General features: G+C 42.8%; 3 protein-coding genes across 5 annotated transcripts in view; 2 read left to right on the top strand and 1 right to left on the bottom strand.

The window, feature by feature from the left end:
- Window positions 1-4,798, top strand: part of sos1 (son of sevenless homolog 1 (Drosophila)) — a 41,974-nt gene extending 37,176 nt beyond the window's left edge. The window contains exons 21-23 of one of the 2 annotated variants that reach the window (XM_076728726.1): window positions 1,102-1,146; window positions 1,747-1,868; window positions 3,673-4,798. In XM_076728726.1, the coding sequence (XP_076584841.1) occupies window positions 1,102-1,146; window positions 1,747-1,868; window positions 3,673-4,149 (644 nt within the window). In that variant the 3' untranslated portion in view covers window positions 4,150-4,798. The remainder of the gene's footprint in view (window positions 1-1,101; window positions 1,147-1,746; window positions 1,869-3,672) is intronic. The other variant, XM_076728727.1, reaches the window with a different exon arrangement.
- A 327-nt stretch (window positions 4,799-5,125) lies between these two features.
- Window positions 5,126-7,024, bottom strand: gemin6 (gem (nuclear organelle) associated protein 6). The gene is made up of 2 exons (XM_076728740.1): window positions 6,802-7,024; window positions 5,126-5,797 (listed from the first exon to the last, which is right to left on the bottom strand). The coding sequence occupies exons 1-2, from the start codon at window positions 6,927-6,929 to the stop codon at window positions 5,386-5,388; spliced, it is 540 nt and encodes a 179-aa protein (XP_076584855.1). The 5' UTR covers window positions 6,930-7,024; the 3' UTR covers window positions 5,126-5,385.
- Window positions 7,025-7,493: 469 nt separating this feature from the next.
- LOC143319767 (reticulon-3-B-like) lies at window positions 7,494-19,543 on the top strand. Of its 2 annotated transcripts, XM_076728971.1 has the most exons (9): window positions 7,494-8,794; window positions 10,084-10,637; window positions 11,853-12,003; window positions 12,483-12,539; window positions 13,032-13,170; window positions 17,458-17,527; window positions 17,614-17,660; window positions 18,925-18,983; window positions 19,386-19,543. In XM_076728971.1, exons 2-9 carry the CDS (start codon window positions 10,541-10,543, stop codon window positions 19,432-19,434), a joined length of 669 nt encoding a protein of 222 aa, XP_076585086.1. In that variant the 5' UTR covers window positions 7,494-8,794; window positions 10,084-10,540; the 3' UTR covers window positions 19,435-19,543. The 2 variants fall into 2 exon arrangements, with proteins under 2 accessions (XP_076585086.1, XP_076585087.1); XM_076728972.1 differs by having other exon boundaries at window positions 7,494-10,637.
- Window positions 19,544-22,301: the final 2,758 nt, after the last annotated feature.

Genomic DNA, 22,301 nt, shown 5'->3' with positions numbered 1-22,301 from the left:
GAGGAAGCAGCTCACAGTGTTTCTACAGTAGCCCTGAGCGGACAAACTAAATCCTGACCCCACAGAGGAACTTTCATGTATATTCACAAATGTAAAAAACAAATGCGGATGTGTTTCCAGTTTTCATTACATACAGCTCAGTGACATTTCAGCAGTCATGTGACTTTAACATCTCAGGTCATGTGCTGATCATGTGACATCTTTGTGTGTACTTCTACTTCCTGTCACTCTGCAGCTGATGAAGGCGTTTGGATGAATGCTGATGTTCTTTTCCTGGTCCTGTCATGTTAATAATGTCACATTTCCCAATCAAAAGCTTTGCTTGCCAACAGGAAAAATCTACATTTGTGCCATTTTGAGACAAATATTTGCTGTTTTTCTGGTGTGTGTGCGTGAGTGTGTGTGCGTGCGCGCTCATCATTCACATCTGTATCTGCCATTAGTTTTATATGAAGGTGAAAGACAGAAAAGGACAGTAACGCAGTTTAAACTGACTGTACTGTTTCTTCATGTTTGTGTGTCAGTGTGTGTGTGTCAGACTGGGTTTTAAATGTCAGCTGTGGCACCGTCAGTGTGTTCACGTGTTCCTTCGGCTTCATCGGACGTTCATGTCCTGTGTGACAGTCATAGGTCATCGCCATAGCTGTAGACATTTCAGCAGTTCATTCAAACTCCACTTAATCCATTCATGTTGTTTCACAGCACAGCTGGTGTGTTGTCTGTTCAGGACTTGATTATGGTGGGTCTCAGGATGCAAGGTGGCAAATACAGCCTGTATTTGATCCATATATTGTAAAGCTTGTTATTGTGTTGTAGGAAACCACAGTTCACTCATATTCAGCTTTGCCAGCTGTGAAGCGTTAACCAACGTGCCTCGTCCCTCGACGTCTCTGTGGCAGACCAGTATTAGCGTCTTTGTGTGACTTTGGCCAGCAGGGCAAACAGCTAGCTTCCAGCTCCTCTACAGGTCCCTGATGGACATGTTTCATCTGGTTGGTTTCATTCATAGAGAAACTAACGTGGGGTCAGAGTCACTGCTGCTCCTCCTCCTCCTCCCCCCTCATCTCCTCCTCACAGTGTTTTCTCCTCTTCGCTCTGCAGCCTGCGACAGTATCTTCTCTGTGGTGTCTTTGCCTCACGGTCCACGTTAGTATTAACCCTCCTGACTCTCTGTACGTCTGCATCACACTCACCTGTTTAACCAACACTCACCTGTCTGTTGAACTCACCTGTGTCTTGGCGTCATCGCTGACATCACACTACAGATGCATTGATCTGTTTCTCTTGTGATACCTGAGAATAACTGCCATCACTGATCTGGAATCAGGTTTCTTTTCATTCGTTTATTAATAATATGATCAAAGTGTGACATCATGGCTGATACCGATCCAATAGATCTCATCAGTGCATCTCTCTGTTTCCATAGTAATAGTCTGTCTCCATGGAAACCATCAGCTGACGGCTCACCATGTGTTTTATGGTGTTGTACAGGACCAATCAGCTGCAGTCAATGTGAACCTGAACACGTCCCATTGTCTTCATATACACAGTACATAATACTGAACACTCAGTGCCCAGTTTATTAGGAACACCTGAACAGTGTGACCCACCTGTGCATAACATCAGACTACACAGGTGTTTCAAATAAAGTGACCTCTGAGTGTGCAGTTTATATTTTTTATGTGCTCAGCAGTGCAGAGTGTTCATGTCACCTGTGAGACTCTAACAGTTGTTCTCTCGTCTCAGGGTCGTCCTCGGTCTCCTCCATGGTGAGCTTCAGTCGTGGTGCTGATGATGTTCCAGTTCCTCCTCCTGTTCCTCCCCGCAGACGTCCAGAGTCTGCACCAGCTGAGTCGTCTCCCTCTAAGGTGACCAACATGTTTAACATATTTCCTCAAATAAAGGCTCGGTCTCATATAAAGGCCAGGAGAAAAAAACAGGTGGATATACTCATGTTGGATAAAAATAATGTAGATTTACATTGTTTAATGTAACCAGTGTAGTATTATAGTTATACTTTCAACACCTTGTTCTGGGTTACTCATGTGAAGTATACTGCTGAAAAAATTAAGGGAACACTTAAACATCACAGTAGAACACCAAGTCAGTTAAACTCCAGGCATGTCGGTCTGTCCATTTAGGATGCACAAGTGATTGTGACTCAGCCCTACAAAATGACCTCCAGCAGGCTACTGGTGTGCATGTTTCTGACCAAACTGTCAGAAACAGACTCCATGAGGGTGTCATGAGGGCCCGCCATCCTCTAGTGGGATCTGTGCTCACAGCCCAGCACCGTGCTGCTCGATTGGTATCCACCAGAGAACACCAGAATTGGCAGGTCCGACATGTTCTCTTCATAGATGAGAGCAGGTTCACACTGAACACATGTGACAGAGTATGGAGAGTTTGGAGATGCTGTGGTGAACATTATGCTGCCTGTAACATCGTCTAGCATGACTGGTTTGGCGGTGGGTCAGTGATGGTCTGGATAGCTAATGACACCCCGATTGCTGTTAGGTACTGGGATGAATTCCTCAGAGGGACTGTCAGACCTTATGCTGGTGCAGTGGGCCCTGCGTTCCTCCTGGTGCAGGACAATGCCCGGCCTCATGTGGTCAGAGTGTGTAGGCAGTTCCTGGATGACAAAGGCACTGATGCCATCGACTGGCCTTCACCTTCCCCTGGCCTAAATCCAAATGAGCACCTGTGTGATGTTATGTATTGATGCAGCCAATGAACTGTCCAGGAGCTCACCGATGCCCTGATCCGGGTCTGGGAGGAGATCCCCCAGTACACCATCCATCGACTCGTCAGGAGCATGCCCAGACGTTGTCGGGAGTGCATACAGGCAGGCGGGGGCCACACTACTACTACAACTACTACTACTACTACTACTACTACTACTACTACAACAACAACACACTACTGAGTCACATTATGAGTTGTCCGGATGAAATTCATGCACGTTGGATCAGCCTGTCATTTTGATTTTTCACTTTGATTTTCAGTGTGACGTTGAATCCTGCCCTCAGTGGGTTGATGATTTTGGTTTCCATTGACCGTTGTTACATCATTTTGCTCTTAACAAGTTATACAGTGAACATCAGTAAAGATTTTCAACTCGAATAATTCGTTCATCGTGATCCGATGTGTGATGTAAGTGTTCCCTTAATATTTTTGAGCAGTGTATTATTGTCCCATTTCAATCGCTGCCAGTGTTTGTGTGTTCATATCTACATGTGAAGTATCATGATGGAACAGTGCACGTCGGGTTCCCGTAAATGTGTCACAGTAAAAGCCTTGTTAGAAAATGAAGGGGTTTTGTCCACCGAAATCTTCCAGTGCATTTAATTTGAAATGGATACAGGAAGTGTTTGACAGTGTAATGTAGTAACAAAGTTTGTCAGGACAAAGAAAGAGGATCAGAAAAGGACGAAACTTTGTACTGAAGAAACAGAAATAAAAGTCTGGTTCTCCATCAGCATTTAGATCCACTGACAGAGCATGAGAACATCACTGTTCTAATGAGATCAAATGTCAATGAATAATGAGAGCAGGTGTGGTTCCTCCCACATCATCTCATGTGTCCTCCACACTGACTGTCTCTCCTCCCTCTCTCCTTTTCCTCTCCCCCCCATCCTCTCCCTCCTCTCTCTCCTCCCTCCCTCTCAGATGATATCGAAGTTGGACAGCCCTCCCGCTGTCCCTCCTCGCCAGCCCACCTGTAAGCTGCTACCCCCTCGTTACTCCTCATCGCTGTCATCGTCGTCTCCACCCGACAGCCCCCCCTCCCTACCTCCTCGGGAGCCTCTCAGCTCTCCTCTGCACCTCCTGCCTCCCCCTCAGGGTCGCCTCCGCTGTGATCTGCTGCCTCAGGCCTTCTTTCCCGCAACCACCACCTCCTCGTCCTCCATCAGCTCCGGGCCCACTGCCTCCTCTTCACCTCCCCTTCCTCCACCCGCCCCCATCACCCCCAGCCCCGTCCCTGCCTCCAGAAAAATGCCCCTTCCCTCCCCACCCCTCCCACTCCTCCCCCTGGACGGGCCTCCCGTGCCGCCTCGACACGGCGTCCCCAAACTTCCCCCGAAGACCTATAAGAGGGAGTCTCTGAGCCACGCCCCCCTGCTGGACACACCCCCCGCACTGTGATTGGACAGTGATTGACTTCCTGAAGGGGTGGGGCAGCTGATTGGACAGATGGTGGAGGAGGTGGGCTAGACAAGCTAACACTACAGCTGATTGGGTCAACAAAACAAGGGATTTAAAGACACACAAAAAAAAACAAAACATCTGATCGGCCAATCAGGACGTTCCGATCTGATCCAGACTGAGACAAAATAAAACAGAAATCATGTGCCCTTATTGTGAAAAACAAGCTGATTGTGGCCTCCAGCTGCAGAACTGTGGAGAACGCTGGAGAACATTTGTCTGTCTGTGGTCGGTTTTCCATTTCTGTCTGTTTCTTGTCTGTGAGCTCAGACCCGATCGGCCTTCCTCGTGTCTACGGGGACTCGCCCAGAGAGGATTGTGGGTAACGTAGTGCCCCACGGACTGAAGCAGACTCTGGGTCTGAGCTGTTGCTGTGTCAGGGACCTTCAGGTACTGGACCAGAACCAAAGAGGTACTGTACTGGTTCTGGTGGGCCTGATGTTTCTGTGTGATTGTTGATGAAGATGTAAACACACGTGATGATTGCCTTCTTTAAAACAAGGGAATAAACATGTTTCTACCACTGAGCTGGCTGGACGACACAAACCTATGCTGCACTGTCCTTATTGTCACGTACCGCCTGTCCACTTGAGTCCACTTTGGTCGACCTGACCTCCAGGGATGGAGGACTCTACTGAGCATGCTCCATGGGCCTCTTGGCGTGTTCTTCCAGTCAACAGCTGTCAATCTGTGCAGGACCAGGTGAGTCTGGGGGATCTGTTTCCATGGTAACTGAGGTCAGATTACAGCTCCATTATAATTTACTGGAAATAAAGCTCATTCAACTGGTCGAACTGTTTCCATGGAAAGTGTAGTTCAGCAGATCAGATTGATGTCCTCCACCTTGACTTCAAGTAATAAAATGTGAGAAAAACCAAACAAACGTTTTATTTCAAAGAGTTTTTGTTTGTGGAGAAAATGCAGACGGTGTGAATTCAGCTTTTATTTTTCAACAGTCACAGTGATGAAACAGGAACTCAGAAAAAGTACAAACAAACGTTTCAGACATTGGACAGAAGCTAAACATCCTGCAGGTCGATGGTTCAGACACAACATGGAACCGGAACGTCGCCCATTTCCTGTCTGGATCTCCAAACTGGTTCCAAACCAGCTGTCAGTCACAGCTGCTGCTGTGCTCTGATTGGCCAGGAGACAACAGGAATCAAACCAGTGTATTTAACTGTCCTGACAGGTCGTCAGGCCTACAGGGATATCTAGATCATTGTCTGGATGATGTGGTTGGATCTGGATCAGTTTCTGGATTCGATCCAGGATAATTTGGTTGGCACTGAAGCAGTCTTCTGGTCTGTATGGGGCTGTGATGGTCAGGACCCCCGCCACCCTTAGATCATCCCCCTCCTCCAACACTGGGACCCGGTTCTTCTCCAGCCACCTCCGGACACCCCCCCTCCTCCTCCTGACCTCCTCCAGGTCCAGCCTGTCGGTCCTTGGGGGCAGGAAGGAGGTCTGGAGACGCTCTGTGGTCTCCTCATCAGCTTCCTGCAGAACCTCCACCTCCTCCACAGAATGACCCATCACCACCTGCACTGATGCTCCCCCCTCTTCCCTGAAGTTCACCAGGACCAGACTGCAAGGGAGACAGACTGGGTCAGACCAGATCAGTCCTGGATCTGCATCACAGTTTGTCTCAGAGCTCAGCAGCATGAAAAACAAAGCAGGAAGTTATACATCACTTCCTGTTTTGGAGGTTTTTCCAGACTGAAACATTGGATCAGTAAAGTCAGCAGCAACTTAAAAACTGTGACTCTTTTTCATTTTTATTCTAAAATGTGAGGCTCTGTACGTTTCTTGGTCACTATCATAAAAACAGGAAATGTGAAGCTGCAGACAAGCTGAAACATGAAGATATTTCAGTTTCCGACAGTCAGGAAGGAGCAGAAACCTGAAGAGAAGCAAAGAAAACCTGATCCACATCAGTCCCACTGTACTCCAGGATCTGATGTTTCAGGATCTAGTTCTTGTCTCGTGTTGATCATTCTAAGAACAAGAGCCAAACCACCGCTGACAGTTTATCACCAAAGTCAAACTTGTTTCTGTTTGTGATTTTACTGATCGAACAGGAATCAGAAACCTGGATCAGGATTCAGAAACCTGGATCAGGACTCTGCACGTTCCACATGTAAACACTCATTAGTCTGTTTTATTAGACGTTATTTTTCTGCTCAAAAGAAGAAGCTGCTATTTCTGCGCAGTGAGTGAGTTAAAGTCACAACCTGAAACACGTGAATGAATCTGATGATCCAGATTCACTGATGATTCTGAAAAACCATCAGGACAGGAAGTGATGTCACTGATGCTGAGCGGTGAGACGGACCGTCAATCAAACAGGACAGAGTTCCCAAGTGGATTTTTTGTTGCTTAAATTAATTTATTACCACAATAATGTAAAATTATGTGTAAAATTAAATACTAATGTACAAAACATACTTCATATCAAATTTTACTACATTTCCTGCAGTCACTCATTTTCTCACCTTTCCTGCGTTTTGTCGCAGCTGAGTGTGTGTGTGTGTGTGTGTGTGTGTGTGTGTGTGTGTGTGTGTGTGTGTGTGTGTGTGTCTCTTTAGTCACCTGGCGGACACCGGGTCTACGGTCAGCAGCCAGCCACGGTGCTCTTCTTTTCCCGCTTTCACCATCACCTGTTTGTTGACATAACGGATCCACTGCAGCGGACCTAACAGCGGCCAGCCGCACTGCATCACGGTCAACACGGTTACCACCAACCTAATGGGTCAATATGAGAACACTAGTCAACACAACCCAAACCCTGCAGCCTGCCGCCGCTGCACGAACTTCAAAACCCTCCGGAGGAAACAGGAGGCTGAAATAAAGCTTCCGACCCCGCTCGAGTGTTTAATGTGAGCCGCTGTTGCCCCCTGCAGGTGGATAACAGAACACTAGTGTCGATGCCCTGTCCCAGTGAACTGACTTTATAAAGCGCAAACGGCAATAAACGACAAAAACAAAGTACTACTAAACTACTAAAATAAATCAACGAAGACAGCAGCAGAAGATTCATGACCATCTCTAAGAAACACAATAGAGAGAAATTCAGTGAAAAGTTTAAAATCACATCAAAAAGGAAAATAAAATTAGAAAAAGTAACAATCAGGTCAAAATTAAATTACACAAGAAAGTGCTGTTAACGCATATGAATACGTTTGTGTCAGCCTCAAATTTCAGAAATAAGACAGCGGCATAAAAATTAGCTACAATTTTGAAATCCTGTCAGGAAGTGGTTTGTTGTAACTGTTCCTGACTTCACTTCCTCTGCAGTGAGTTACCCAGGTAACGGCTAAGCTAACTTGCTCAGTGAGCGGACTCTGCGGACCCGCTGTAAGGATGTAAGAACTGCCACCTGCTCTGTGTTTTCATGTGTCGGTACCGGAGCTGTTATACTCGGGTAACAGACAGTCTGTCAGCTTAGTTCGGTCAGTGCTGCTAGCATGGACCTGGGCTGCCTCGGGTGTGTTAAATGGTACCGTGATAGAAACATTAGCCGAAATGTGACGCTGACTGCAGACAGCTGATTAGTTAATAACAATCAGCTGTTACTGCGGTGAACAGCGACGAGTGATGATCACTCTGCGCTGGTTTTTATTATTCAAAGGTAAACTTTAGAAGGAAATTTACTGTTGAAACTGAGAGAAATTCCTATAAGTGATAACAGCAGGTCTGCTAGCCTCAGTTAGCCGCAGTTAGCAGTTCGTAACTTGTTCCAGTGGATCAGTTTGTCTCCTGTTGTTTAACTCACTTTACTGTTTGCTGCTTTAAGTATGTCACCATGAAAATATGTCATATTTGAACACGATGACACATTAAATCTGCAAAAATGTCCCTTTGGATAAAACGACGCCTGTGTTATATGTAGATCTGTGTGTTTGATTACTCGGATCAGCTGAACCTTTGTCGTTTTACATTTAACTCTTGAAAACATAGCGACCAGGCACACGCAGCTGTTGACCTGGAGATGGCAACACCACAACTGAAAAATCCTGCTCATTCTGCGACTGTCACATAAATATAATGCAGTAAAAAGTACAATGTAGTAGAGTCGAAGCTTAAAGTTACATTAAAAAGTACAGTGATGGCGGCTGACAGGACATCTGATTCACATTTAAACAGAGGAGCCAACGAAGCTGAACAGATGGATGAATATTTGTCCTCAGAAACAGTGTCAGTAAAGGACTGAATAAAGTAAACGAGCTCATTATTCTCTTTTCATCAGGACTTCATTCACAGTCTGACGTAATGTGAAACATTCTAGCAGATTCATGAATCATTCATCAAATTTAATCAGGTTCTAAACTGTCTTCTTGGCTTGTGTGTATACTTAAGTAAAGTGCAAGTACCTCCAAACTGTAAGCTACTTGAGTAATGCACTCAGTCCTTTCCATCACACCAAGACCGACAGTTTAAACTGGATTATTGTTAATACTTCAATAAGGAAACAGTCAGACAATAAAGCTGTGCATTTAGATTAGACTGGATTAGATTCAACTTTATTGTCATTGTCGGAGTGCTACACAGAGACAACAAAATGCAGTTTAGCATCTAACCAGGGGCCCGTTTCACAAAGCATGTTTAGTGAAAACTCCGAGTTTGTTAAGCCTGAAATGAAGGAAACTCTGAGTTTTCCGTTTCACAAAGGGAGGTAACTCAAACCAGAGAAAGAGGGGTAACTCTAGCCCGTTTCACAGAGAGAGGTAACTTAAGCTCTCGGTCAGTTACCATAGTAACAGACTCTATGAACCTAACCTGGTCGGGACCAGGTTTTTCTCAATGAACCTCGAGTTTCTCTCTGTCTCCGCCCTCTCCGCACACGGTATTTGATTTCCTCATTCATTCGTCAGCAGGCGAGTTTTGGGATAACATAGTTCTGCCGTCTGTTATTTTAAAAAAAAATCAGTCAGTAGGCACTTTCTTTCACTAACATGTCCTTTTGCCAACGATCCCGTGGATGAAGGTGCAGCATTACTGCACAGGGAATTAAATATTCGTCGGGAGATGGTTATCAGACCGCGCATAGATGTTCTGGCATTTCCAGACAATTATCTTTTTGAACGGTACCGTTTGACGTCACAGTCCATCATCTACATACACAACCTAATCCGGCCTTACATTTGCAACATTACCAGCCGGAGTCATGCTCTCACATCCCAGCAGATATTGTGTGTTGCGCTGCGTTTCTTCGCGCAGCATTATGTTGGTGATAAAACAACTACACAGTCAAACAGCCACTTAATATTTACTTTATAATATAACACATGATCAAAATGAGATACCCCCATTAAATTATGCTGTGTCTTACCTGTTTGAACAATGTTTTTATGTTTCATCTTGAGTTGCTACCAAGTGCACTTCTCCCCCGCGGGATTGCACCTACATGAAATAAATTAATGAGCTACCATTCAAGCAGTTTTCCCCTGTAATATTATTGTGATTGCAAAGGACTACATTTAAACTTACGCATTGACCCGAGCAGCAATGTTCCCCCACGCCGCCTCCCTCTCTTTTGCAGCTGCAGCGGTGTTACACTTTTTTCTAAAAACATGCTCAAATTCGCCGTATGAGCACATTAAGATTTCGAGTTCCAGTGTGGTAAAAAAACGCAGCCCTCCTCTTCCCCGTTGCCATGGTGACTCGTCGAATCGGGGCTCCATTGATGTTGGCTTTTTATAGTCGTGGTGCACGCGCTGAACTCTGAGTTAACCTACTCTGAGTTGATTGAACTAACTCAAATCACCTGTTCTGAAACCGGAAACTCGGAGTTTCCTATCTCAGGCTAGATCAACTCAGGGTTCAGGATTAGACTCGGAGTTTGTTGAACCTCCTTTGTGAAACGGGCCCCAGAAGTGTAAATAGTCAAATATCCCCAAAAATATAAACACATTTAAATAGTGCAAGTGGCATGAAGTATGAACAGTGTTAGGTAGGTGCAGGTGGTGCAAGTGATTTCTATGAAACCATAAAAATGTGTGCAACACGGTATGTAAACATTGTTTCCATTGATGTTAAATGAAGTAAGAAACATCAAAGACATTTCAAATAGTAGTTTCAGGAAAATGAGAACTTTGTCACACAATTAGTTAACTGGAGGATTTTAAGAATGAAAAACTTTTCCAAATGCTTCAACTTACATGAGAGCTGATGTGTGGACACGCCCCTTTCTATAAGACCCGCCCTGCACTGACATCATAAATCCATCCATCAGTAGCAGCTCAGACTCAGAGTCATACTGACCAGAGAAACGTCAGCTCCACACACACAGAAGAAGAAGAAGAAGAAGAAGAAGAAGACAAAGAAGAAGATGGCCGACTCAACCAGTAGCAGCCCTTCTGACTGTTCATCATTATCATCATGCAAGAACTCCTCCTCCTCTTCACTCAGAGACCTCACACATTCAGGTAGGACTCACCTGTTCAACATGTTCACAGGTTACATTCAGTTTGAACTGGGAAGCTCATGTGACACAGTCAAAAGCTCCAGAACGTCTACTAAATGGGTCTTTAGGTGAGCTTGTCCTCAGTCATCAAACAAACGCCACAATAATGAGAACCCGCTGACTTTCAGCCGTATGTCATAGTCTTCATTCGACAGATGTTCTGTTGTTAAGGAGACGGCTGAGCGCTGCTGCTCCAGGGTCAGAAACTGAGACTGATCAGCTGATCACTGAGCTGAGCCACTGACTGGTGTCTATTTGAGTTCAGTGTCAGTTCATCAGTTGGATCATTTAATGGATGTTATTTAAATTGAATGAGTGTTTTTTGTCATTGACCAAACATCACATATCAGACTGTGAGCTTGGCCGTGTTCCAGGTCTTTACACTAACCGTTTGAAACTTAAAGCTTTTTATATTGTCACTATGGAGGTGAAGTTCATTTGTGCTGCTGAATAATATCATTGAAACAATGACAATATGATGATGAAAACAGTCTAAAATTCTGTTTCCAGTTCGCTCACAGACCAGCTGTTGAACCATCCTGTCCTGCAGCCACTTGGTTAGCGTGTGGATGAAGTTGTGCTCAGACACAAAGCTCTATTGTCCTGGTGTTAGCTAACCTGCTCAGCTGACTGCCTCGGTGTTATTATTCAGGTCATTTTGCTTCCGTAACAAGGTTCTTATTGCTGCTGCAGGATTTTAATCACTCGAACAGCTCAGGACTTTTTAACCCTTAGTATGCTTAAATGTATCACATGCTTTAAGTGCTGCTCTGCTGACTGCAGACATGTTCAGAACAAATCTTTAAACTGGTTATACTGATTCTTTACTGATGGAGTGTGATGGTTCTTAAATCTGCTGGGAGGGGCAGCATTGGAGGTGGAGGATAAGTGGTGTCATCGACCACCTCCTCTATTGAGGGATGTGATATGTAAACAGCCTACTTCCCTCCTCTTTCAAACCATCTGTCCAAAATATGTACGTTGTTCTTGAAAGAATGAGCTTCTTCAGTGACGATTGGTTGGGTCCTTGGCTTGGTGACTTTTTGTGGATTATTGTAATTCATGAAAGTTGTGCATTAGATGTATTTTCACTGTGCTTGTTTTATGTGTCTGATGAACATGTTTATCTGTCACTGTGAGGACAGTATGCGTTTACTATAAATCTTGCCCCCCCCAGCCTTACAGCTTGTCCACTGGAAGGAACCGAAGAAGACGGCGGCAGCGTTCGGCCTCTCGTTGCTGGTTCTTGTCTCTGTGGCAACGCTGTCTGTCATCAGTGTGGTGTCCTACCTGCTACTGACTTGCCTCTGTGTCACCATCACCTTCAGGTGAGGGGATGGGTCACCTGGTCTGTCAGTGACCAGTTGGAATGTACAGTGAATGTGTCAGCAACCAATGAGAGCTGGCCCTATTGTTCAGCATGAAAACACTGCTGCTGCATGTTTGATCGTGTCTCTAAATGCTGAAACCAGAGTGAAGAACGAGTCCATCTCAAACACACTTCAGGCGTGTCCACGTGTTAAATATACCAGCAAACTGATGAACACTGCACCTCAGAGCTCTGTGAATCCCACAGTGCACCAGTCTGCCGAGAAAATGTCTTTAAAGTTTAGATCTATGTGCTTTTAGATGAATTCATTTCATTTTTAACTGTGTTTCTCCTCTCAGCTGCCCAGTGTGAGTTTCTCATTCTCAGCTCATCCTGTATAAATCAGACAAAACCAGCAGACATCTTCAGTATTTGTACAAATGACAGGAAGTCCTTATTCATCAGCTGTGTGTTAATGAGTCTGCTTCCTGTCTGTAGGGTTTATAAATCAGTGATCCAGGCCATCCAGAAATCAAATGAAGGTCATCCATTCAGGTAACACACACACACACACACACACACACACACACGCGCACACACACACACACACACACACACACACACACGCACACACACACACGCACACACACACACACACACACACACACACACACTATTTTGAATGGAATTTGTTCTTTATTCTGTTGCTCAGTTTTTGACTTCAAATGGGAGCAGATGAGCCTCCAAACACTTTAGGGTAAAACTTAATATTATTAACTTTTAAAAACTTGATTAGTGTAAAACTAATCAGAAAACAGTGACTGAAATGTGAACTTCATTTAAGACCTAACTTAACACAAATTAAATTTTTCTAAGAAATGCACCAAACACCAAGTTGAACAATCAACATCAACCAATGAGAAATTAATGCAGCAAAACCACATTTGAGGTTACAGGTTACATTAATTCTCTTCTGTCCTCCTCTGATGTCCTCTGTCCTCCTCTTCTGTCCTGTGCCCTCTTTTGTCCACCTCTGTCCTCTTTCAGAGCTCTGTTGGAGAGGGACATCTCTGTATCCTCGGAATCGGTTCGGCTGCTAGCTGATCAGTCTCTGATCCACCTGAACTGGTTCAGTAATCAGACCAGGAGGCTGCTGCTGGTTGAGGACCTGGTTGACTCTCTGAAGGTCAGATTTGTTTGTCAGCGGGGCAAAAGGGAAAATAAATGTTTTGGATGCAAAAGTAGTAATTTGCACTGGCAAAAGGAACTTTAAAGTGTAAACATATCACACCGAAAGAAACACAGAACATTCCCTAGCGTGTTTTTTGTCTCATCCACATCATCCTTAGACTGTGGCGTTTTCTTTGGTCAGTACAGAACAACTGTGTGATGTTTCTGAACTGTTGTGGAGCAGCTGGAATCAAGTTTAATTCATGGATTCTTCGTCGCTTTTCTCTTTTTTAGCGCCTTTTGACTTCCATGATGCAGAAAGCAGAAAGCAGTGTAGGGAAAAAATCATTTATTTGTTTTACACTTCAGCATCTTTTTGATTTATAAATGGACATTCTTCAGCTGTTTCTGGAGTGACACATGAAGTTTTGGTCACCTTGTTGATGTGACTTGAAGCTCAGATCTGATTCTAGGAGAACACCAGGACTGAAAACTCAAATTTAATCCAGAGAGTTCATTTCACAGATTATCAAACAGCATTTCTCTCTTTGTTTCAGGGCAGACTAGAAGGATTTCAGTCTGTCCCATTTAACTTCTTCTTAAATTCTTTCTCATCCATTGATTTGTTGATTTATTGATTAACAGACGGTCAGTGATGGAGTCTGTAGCCTCAGCATCATCTGCTTCAGCACAGACGTTCAGTTGTGTGTTGTCTGCATAGAAACATACTCTGTGCTCTGTAATGATGCCACCCAGTGGCAGCACGTAGAGTGACAACAGTGATGGACCAATCAGCTCCCTGCAACCTCAAACAGACGTCATGTTTGTCAGACACATGATCTCCAAGACTGATGTCCAACTCTGTGCCTTTGATGTTTGTTTGAAACCAGTTTAACACTCAAAGACCAACAGCTGTTCAAGACCATTGATTCAGATATTGTGATCGATCGTATCAAACTGCTCTGAGGTCCAACAGGACAGACTGAGAGCTTCTTTCATCAGAGTTTAGTCTGATGGTTTTATAACAGCTGGTTTAAACTCATCTGTGAAGATTCCTGTTTGTCAAGATGAATTTCTAACCTTCAGGACCTGAAACTCTGTTTTGAAATGCTGCAGGCCTCTGCGAACAGAGGAAGAGAGAGATAACAGTCAAACCAGGTGCCCCCCAAACAAAACAACCAAACAAAAAAAAAACACATCCTGGGATCTCCCAATAACAAAATAGTGCACTCATAATACTTTCATGTATAATATATATTAATATACAAGATCCTTTAAAACAGATAAAAAAATTTCACTCACTTCATGTTCCATAAAACAATGTTCATGGCTACTATAATAGTCTACAAACTGTACTTTTCTCTGTCCCAATGTTCAAGCACCTTTTTCCAACCCAGCAATTCTGGCACCTTTGGCCAAATTGACTATAAGGTGCACATCATCCAGATGACCAAACAACATATGAATGCGCTGCAGATATGTTTCCCATATGTCATTGAACACCACTGCGTCATCCAGATACACTGTGCAGCCATCAAACCCAGACACAACCATATTCACAAAGCACTAAAATATTGCAGGCACATTTCACAGCCTAAAGCACCTCACAATGCAGGAGTAAAGTCCAGACCCCATAATAAAGGCAGATATTTCACAAGCTCCCACACACACTTGAGTGGGAGGAAGTGGGTAGGAATCTGGCTCAGATACACTATTCTCTTTGCAACACTGTACAGAATCTAGGACTTTTGTCTGATTTCTCCACTATCAAACAAAGAGAAGCCCAACTTGAAGACAGTGGTTTAGCAATATTATTTTCAAGCATGAATGCATTCATCATTTTACACCTCTCCTCATTTTCTTACAGCTGATGAACAGGTTCTCTTCATCTCATTAATATTGCTGTTGTTTAACCATGGGGAGATTCTGACGGTCGACCTCTTTAAACTTTGGTGGAGCAACAGCATGTAAAGCAGATGACGTGTTGTTGAAATGTTTGACCATGTAATTTAACCTCCTAAGACTCTAACTCTTGCATGGCATGCATTTTTAATTTCCCTTTGCTATTTGGGCTGATTGGGACCTGATGAGTGTAAAAACAAAGAATTATCTTTTTATATGATGTAGTTTGTGATACAAATCATGTCCATATATGAGGACATTCGTTTTAAATTTGTAGAGCCAAATTTAGTGTTGTGGTCTAGACAACCCAAAATGTGATGTCTACATATGTGGACACCACGTCCTAGGAGGTTAAAAAGCAGTCATAACTATGCAACTCTAAAGATCTCATTATATTACCAAACTTTTCTTCAGTCTTGTCATCCAGGAATCTCTTTTGGGCCCAAAATTCCCTTTTAGTCTTTAAGATTAGTTTGGCATCAAAACACCCAGGGCCCGTTTCACAAAGGAGGTTCAACAAACTCTGAGTCTAATCCTGAACCCTGAGTTGATCTAGCCTGAGATAGGAAACTCCGAGTTTCCGGTTTCAGAACAGGTGAATTGAGTTAGTTCAATCAACTCAGAGTAGGTTAACTCAGAGTTAAGCGCGTGCACCACGACTATAAAAAGCCAACATCAATGGAGCCCCGATTCGACGAGTCACCATGGTGACAGGGAAGAGGAGGGCTGCGTTTTTTACCCCACTGGAACTCGAAATCTTAATGCGCTCATACGGCGAATTTGAGCATGTTTTTAGAAAAAAGTGTAACACCGCTGCAGCTGCAAAAGAGAGGGAGGCGGCGTGGGAGAACATTGCTGCTCGGGTCAATGCTAAATGTAGTCCTTTGCAATCACAATAATATTACAGGGGAAAACTGCTTGAATGGTAGCTCATTAATTTATTTCATGTAGGTGCAATCCCGCGGGGGAGAAGTGCACTTGGCAGCAGCTCAAGATGAAACATAAAAACATTGTTCAAACAGGTAAGACACGGCATAATTTAATGGGGGTATCTCATTTTGATCATGTGTTACATTGTAAAGTAAATATTAAGTGGCTGTTTGACTGTGCAGTTGTTTTATCACCAACATAATGCTGCGCAAAGAAACGCAGCGCAACACACAATATCTGCTGGGATGTGAGAGCATGACTCCGGCTGGTAACGTTGCAAATGTAAGGACGGATTAGGTTGTGTATGTAGATGATGGACTGTGACGTGAAACGGTACCATTCAAAAAGATAATTGTCTGGAAATGCCAGAACATCTATGCGCGGTCTGACAACCATCTCCCGACGAATATTTAATTCCCTGCGCAGTAATGCTGCACCTTCATCCACGGGATCATTGTCAAAAGGACATGTTAGTGAAAAAAGTGCCTACTGACTGATTTTTTTTTTTTAAATAACAGACGGCAAAACTATGTTATCCCAAAACTCGCCTGCTGACGAATGAATAAGGAAATCAAATACCGTGTGTGGCTGACAGAGGGCGGAGACAGAGAGAAACTCCAGGTTCATTGAGAAAAACCTGGTCCCGACCAGGTTAGGTTCATAGAGTCTGTTACTATGGTAACTGACTGAGAGCTTAAGTTACCTCTCTCTGTGAAACAGGTAGAGTTACCCCTCTTTCTCTGGTTTGAGTTACCTCCCTTTGTGAAACGGAAAACTCAGAGTTTCCTTCATTTCAGGCTTAACAAACTCGGAGTTTTCACTAAACCTGCTTTGTGAAACGGGCCCCCAGTGATGATCAGAAACAGGTGTTTCTACTTCTGAAACATTGTCTGTGTTTTACCCTGCTGTTATTACCAATTCCAGAACGTTTCATCTGTTCTCTAAATGTTTCATCTGTTTGTTCTCTAAATGTTTTATCTGTTTGTTCTCTAAAAGTTTCATCTGTTTGTTCTCTAAACATTTCATCTGTTTGTTCTCTAAACGTTTTATCTGTTCTCTAAACGTTTCATCTGTTCTCTAAATGTTTCATCTGTTCTCTAAACGTTTCATCTGTTTGTTCTCTAAACGTTTCATCTCTTTGTTCTCTAAATGTTTCATCTGTTTGTTCTCTAAATGTTTCATCTGTTTGTTCTCTAAACGTTTCATCTGTTCTCTAAACGTTTCATGTTTGTTCTCTAAACGTTTCATCTGTTTGTTCTCTAAACGTTTTATCTGTTTTCTAAAGTGTCATCTGTTTGTTCTCTAAACATTTCAGCTGTTCTCTAAACGTTTCATCTCTTTGTTCTCTAAACATTTCATCTTTTCTCTAAATGTTTCATCTCTTTGTTCTCTAAACGTTTCAGCTGTTTGTTCTCTAAAAGTTTCATCTGTTTGTTCTCTAAACGTTTCATCTGTTCTCTAAACGTTTCAGCTGGCTGCAGTCATGTGGATCATGACTTACGTTGGTGCTATCTTTAATGGAGTCACCATCCTGATCCTCGGTGAGGCTTCTTTTTAATAACTTTCTGATTTAATTTGATTGCCAATTCAAAGAAATTGAAAGTCTTTTTTTCTTCTCTCTATCCAGCTGACATCATTTTCTTCACGACTCCACTGATTTACCAGAAGAAAAAGGTACTGCTGGTTTCTCTCTCTCCGACCATCCTGTTAACCTGCATGAACAATGAGACAGACATCGAAGGACCTTTTCATTTTGTTGCACCTTGTGTTGTTTTTTGTGTCTAAACCTGCTCTTAGTGTCATAACACACCACATGGGGCCATATTTTAGCATTTGTAGTGTTTTGAAGAATTGTTAATGTATTTAACTAGCATGTGAAATAAATTGTGATATTGTGGCTGGCTAACCTCAGCTTGTGTGTTTGCTAACATTGTTGCTAGTAAAATACTAGCTAGCTTGCCTAATTAGTTTACCAGCTAAAGTGATCCATGATACGTACATATGTACTATGACAAACTACGTTGATTTTAGTCAACTATAAATATTGTAACCATACAAAGCAAAAGAGTATGACATGCGATTGTTTCCTACTAGCCATAAGAAATGAAAGGCATTTCAGCGTTCAGTCTCATATATGCCACGTCACAATTTAGGCCAATGATGCTTACTTGCACCTATGAAGTGTGAGCTACAGGATGGCTACTGCAGTTCACTTAACGGCCACCAGTGCCATTAATAACAAGGATTTTCTGAGTTATGCAAATTACCTTTAATTAGTAATCTAAATTTAATGTTCAGGTGATACACTCCCCTTGAATATCTGTGATTCACCCATGAAAACACACATCTGTATTTCAACCCAAGATTTCACTCATAAAAAAATCTTCCTGCGACTGATTTCCACACAGGAGATGTATTCTGTCTGTGTAGTTCTGTGTTGTAGTGGGGATGAGAAAGCACTTAGTTAGAGAAGTGGTGCAAATTTTATGTGCTGTTGTGTTGCTAAAACTGTTATCCACTTGTCCAACAGTTTTTGTTTTCCTGTTGATGTCCAAAAATAACATGTACCACTTATGAATCCAGCGCTATGTGACAGCTTAATGCTCTGTTGACCTTCACTTCAGCACCTGAATGCACCACCAGGACAGACTCTCGAATCACTCTGCTAGTTTAACACCATTACAATTCTACGTTCAAGTAACGTTAATGAAAACCAGTGAGGGCATGTGTTTCATTATGATGCATTGTAATGAGAGTTTCTGTGGATTGATTTTGATTCTAAAATGATCTGAAACTAGCAACTGAAAGGAAAAACATTTGAAAAATCACATTGATTATATCTTACGTACAGCTCCACTTGAATGAATAAGAAAGTTGGAAACACAGGACTTATTGTGTGTGTGTGTGTGTGTGTGTGTGTGTGTGTGTGTGTGTTCAGATACAGATTGATCATCACATCCAGTTGATTCAGTCAAGGGTGGAGGAGATGCTGCACAAGTGAGTTCATGTCAAATTCACTGAGAACGTATGTCAGATGTGTTGTGTGTTTGTACAAACTCACACAAACACAACATGCTCCTTACTCCTACACAGTGCTAGCTTAGCTGCTGGCTAGCTACAGTTCATGTTTCACATATTTTCAGTTATACTAAGTTGTTGATTGAGTAAAAAGTGTTAAAATTCAGTTTGTTAATATAAATAACTGATAACTTGCAACATTAGACTTAGCAGATCAGGATCCATCAGGATCTCAGATCATTTTTCATCACTAGGTGCTACATGGTGCTACACAGCGTGACAGGGTGTTCCTCATATGATTCTTCCTGACCTCCAGCCTGCAGTGAGAGGTTGGACAGGAAGGACTAAACCTCCTAACAGACTGTTTGTGTGTGTTTTCAGGCTTCAGGAGAGGTTACCTGGGGCTGTGAAAAAGACCAAAGCTGAGTGACCGTCTGTGGCTCCTCACCCTCCTCTGATTGGTCCATTTGTCAGTGACTCACCTCTGAATTTATTCCGAAAGTGTTTTAATAAAGTCTTGAATGATAAGAAACAGTGAAGCTGTCTGATGGTTTGTTTTATTATGTCTACCTTCTATTTGTGCTTTTGTTTCAAGGAAAACCTCACATTTTAATCCAGTCCTCTTGCATAATTGTATTGGACTGTTTCTGTAATCTGTTTCTATTCCTTTTAATATAGACCTGCCACATTCTCAGAGTGCAAGTATGCAGAAATAACAGGATAAAACTAAACATCCTATACAGGAAGTAAACATGAGAACATCTTTATAAGACACTCTGAGTGTGATAATAACTGAATCTGAACCTGTGAACCTAAGCAGAAACCTGGAAAACAAAGAATCTGTCGGAAACAATGATGTGGCAGAAACTGAGTGAAGCCTAATATACCTGAATTAACCTAAAATATAATCAAATGTTTGTCCGTAAGACAAGAGAATCAAAGCTATTATCAAAGTTTAGAATGTTAAACATAAAAAATGTGTTGAAAAAATGTCGACTGCATCAACCGGAAATAATCTCCATGACAACCAAGAAAATAGTTGACTGAGACGATGACATGCAGTTAAAAACTCTGATAAAAACCAGTAAGTGGACCTTGAGATAAGACAAACATCCATCTCGAACGTCAATAATAAATTCTTTCTCCAAACAAAACTTTGCTCATTGTGGCCAAAACGTTCTATTTTCCTCTACCGAGGAAACAATCACCTGACAACTCCTTGCTGTCTTCTTACAGCCTTCTTCTGCATTGTGGACATCAGCTATTTAAATGTTCAGAGTGCTGGCAGCTGTTCAGAGTACGTCATGGCTACTGATTATTGAGACGAGATTTTGGGAGTCAGAGTTGACTCCTTTATAAAGCTCTAAAATTTGCTTGACTTCGTCTTTCCTAACAATAATTGTGAACAAGCCATAGCTTTATGGAGCTCAGAGACTTCGTTAAAAGTTATCTGAGAGCTCAAATCTCTTGGGCTTCCCAAACCTTTGAGTGGGCTCTTTTCCTTATTTTCACTCGAAAAATTGTAAAAAAAAAAACAAAAAAAAAAAAACAAAAAAAACAACCCAACAACAATGAACTAATATTGCTTAAAATGTTGAAGAGAATGTTTCATCTCTAATATTATGCCTTTTGGAGATCAGTCTATCTTCTACTCACTAACTCTGCACCTTCTTTTGTTTTGGTGACAGCACGATGTGTTGATGTGATGTCAACTGCTACATCAGTCAAACTGCTGACTGGGAACCAGGAACTGGAGAGATGTTGGCTGGGGTGCTGGGCAGCAGGACCTCCATGCTGCTGGACAGTGGTGTGGACGAGGAGCAGAGCAGCAGTGAGGGTGGAGAACTGGGCAGCTGAGAAGCTCGACATTGACAAGAGCCACACTTGCATGGTCAGCTGGTTGGAAGCCAGCAGTCTAGAGGCTGTCTGTCTCTAGAGCAAGATCCAATAGAAAATAAATCAGGGAGTTCGATTACAGACAGCCAGATGACAGGAAGCTTGAATGTCTCCGGCAAAAAGATAGCCAACTCAGGAACAGGACATGGTTGAAGGCAGGGAAGCCAGGAGACCAGGAGGCCGGTGGCTACTCAACTCAGGAGCTGGAGGTAGCAGGTGACCAGCCAGCCTATCGACCAGAGGCTCAGGACAGGATGGCTGAGGGCTCACAAACCCAAGTCTAATCAACCTGAGTGACGTCTGGGACCTAGTTTGCTGAAGGCCAGCAGACATGGTGCAAGCTGACTGGAATTTAGTAGGCTGGATGTTACCAGGAAGGAGTGAAAGTGTAGACTGGAAGCTAGTATCGTGGATGCTACCTGACTGAGGAGCAAGCTGACAGCTAGCTGGCTGAAAGCTGGCAGACTGGGAACCTGTTACTGAGGTTTGAGCTGATGGCTGTGAACCTGGGGCATTAAGGAAGTCAGGTATGGAGTTAATTAACCATGGCTTAGAGAACACTATCTTGCGTGCCAAAGACAGACAGCCCCCTCAGTTCAGAGGATATCAGAACACAGCCCACACACAGATGTAGCTTCATAGAGTTATGACTCTTTGCCAGCCTGGATACAGTGCTGAAAAGGGGTTGCTCTCATTTTATTCTATTCATGGTGAGTAACAGGCTGCCTGGCATTGCGGTGGGCCTTCCTGTACGTTTCTATCTTGCCAGGCTAAACGAAATTCTTCCATGCTGGTGGAAGTTTTTGTTTGCTTTAATTATCACCATAATGAAGAAACGTTTCTTTCTTTCTTTTTTTTAAATCAAATATTCTCTGTCAGCATATTTCATTAGCCTTCCACCAGTATCATCTCTTGGTGATTAAATGCTGATCATGGGGAAGTGCCTTCACCATTCTTTGGGACTCATGCAAAGTAATTTTTAGGGGGAAATTAATAGGCAAGTGTTCTAATTTAAAAAAGCACAGAGAGAACAAAATCTGGAGCTTGGTTACAAAAAAATTTTTAAGAGTACCATACTGAACCAAGGATTAGAGATGAAAATAAACAAGAAATTAATTAAATAAAATTAAAATTACAAACCAATTGAACAAATGCGACAATATCACAATACATATAGCAAGGCGAAAAATCAAGGTAAGGATTTCAGACTCTGTAGTTGGCAAAGAACAATGGAGGAATCTATCTATCTATCTGAAGGACTTACATATCAGCCCAGTTGAGGATTTTGTTATGTTGGTGTAATACTCAAGATGGAAAAAAATTGAAGAAAACACATTTGAGGCAATTCCAATTCAAGCATGGTTAGGGGGTAAAAGACTAATTAAAAGTATTATGGAAACA

This window comes from Chaetodon auriga, chromosome 4 (genome assembly GCF_051107435.1).
Source record: "Chaetodon auriga isolate fChaAug3 chromosome 4, fChaAug3.hap1, whole genome shotgun sequence".
NCBI classification, from domain to species: Eukaryota; Metazoa; Chordata; class Actinopteri; order Chaetodontiformes; family Chaetodontidae; genus Chaetodon; species Chaetodon auriga.
The sequence above is the reverse complement of the archived record's forward strand: the minus strand, read 5'-3'. Positions and strand labels throughout refer to the sequence as shown.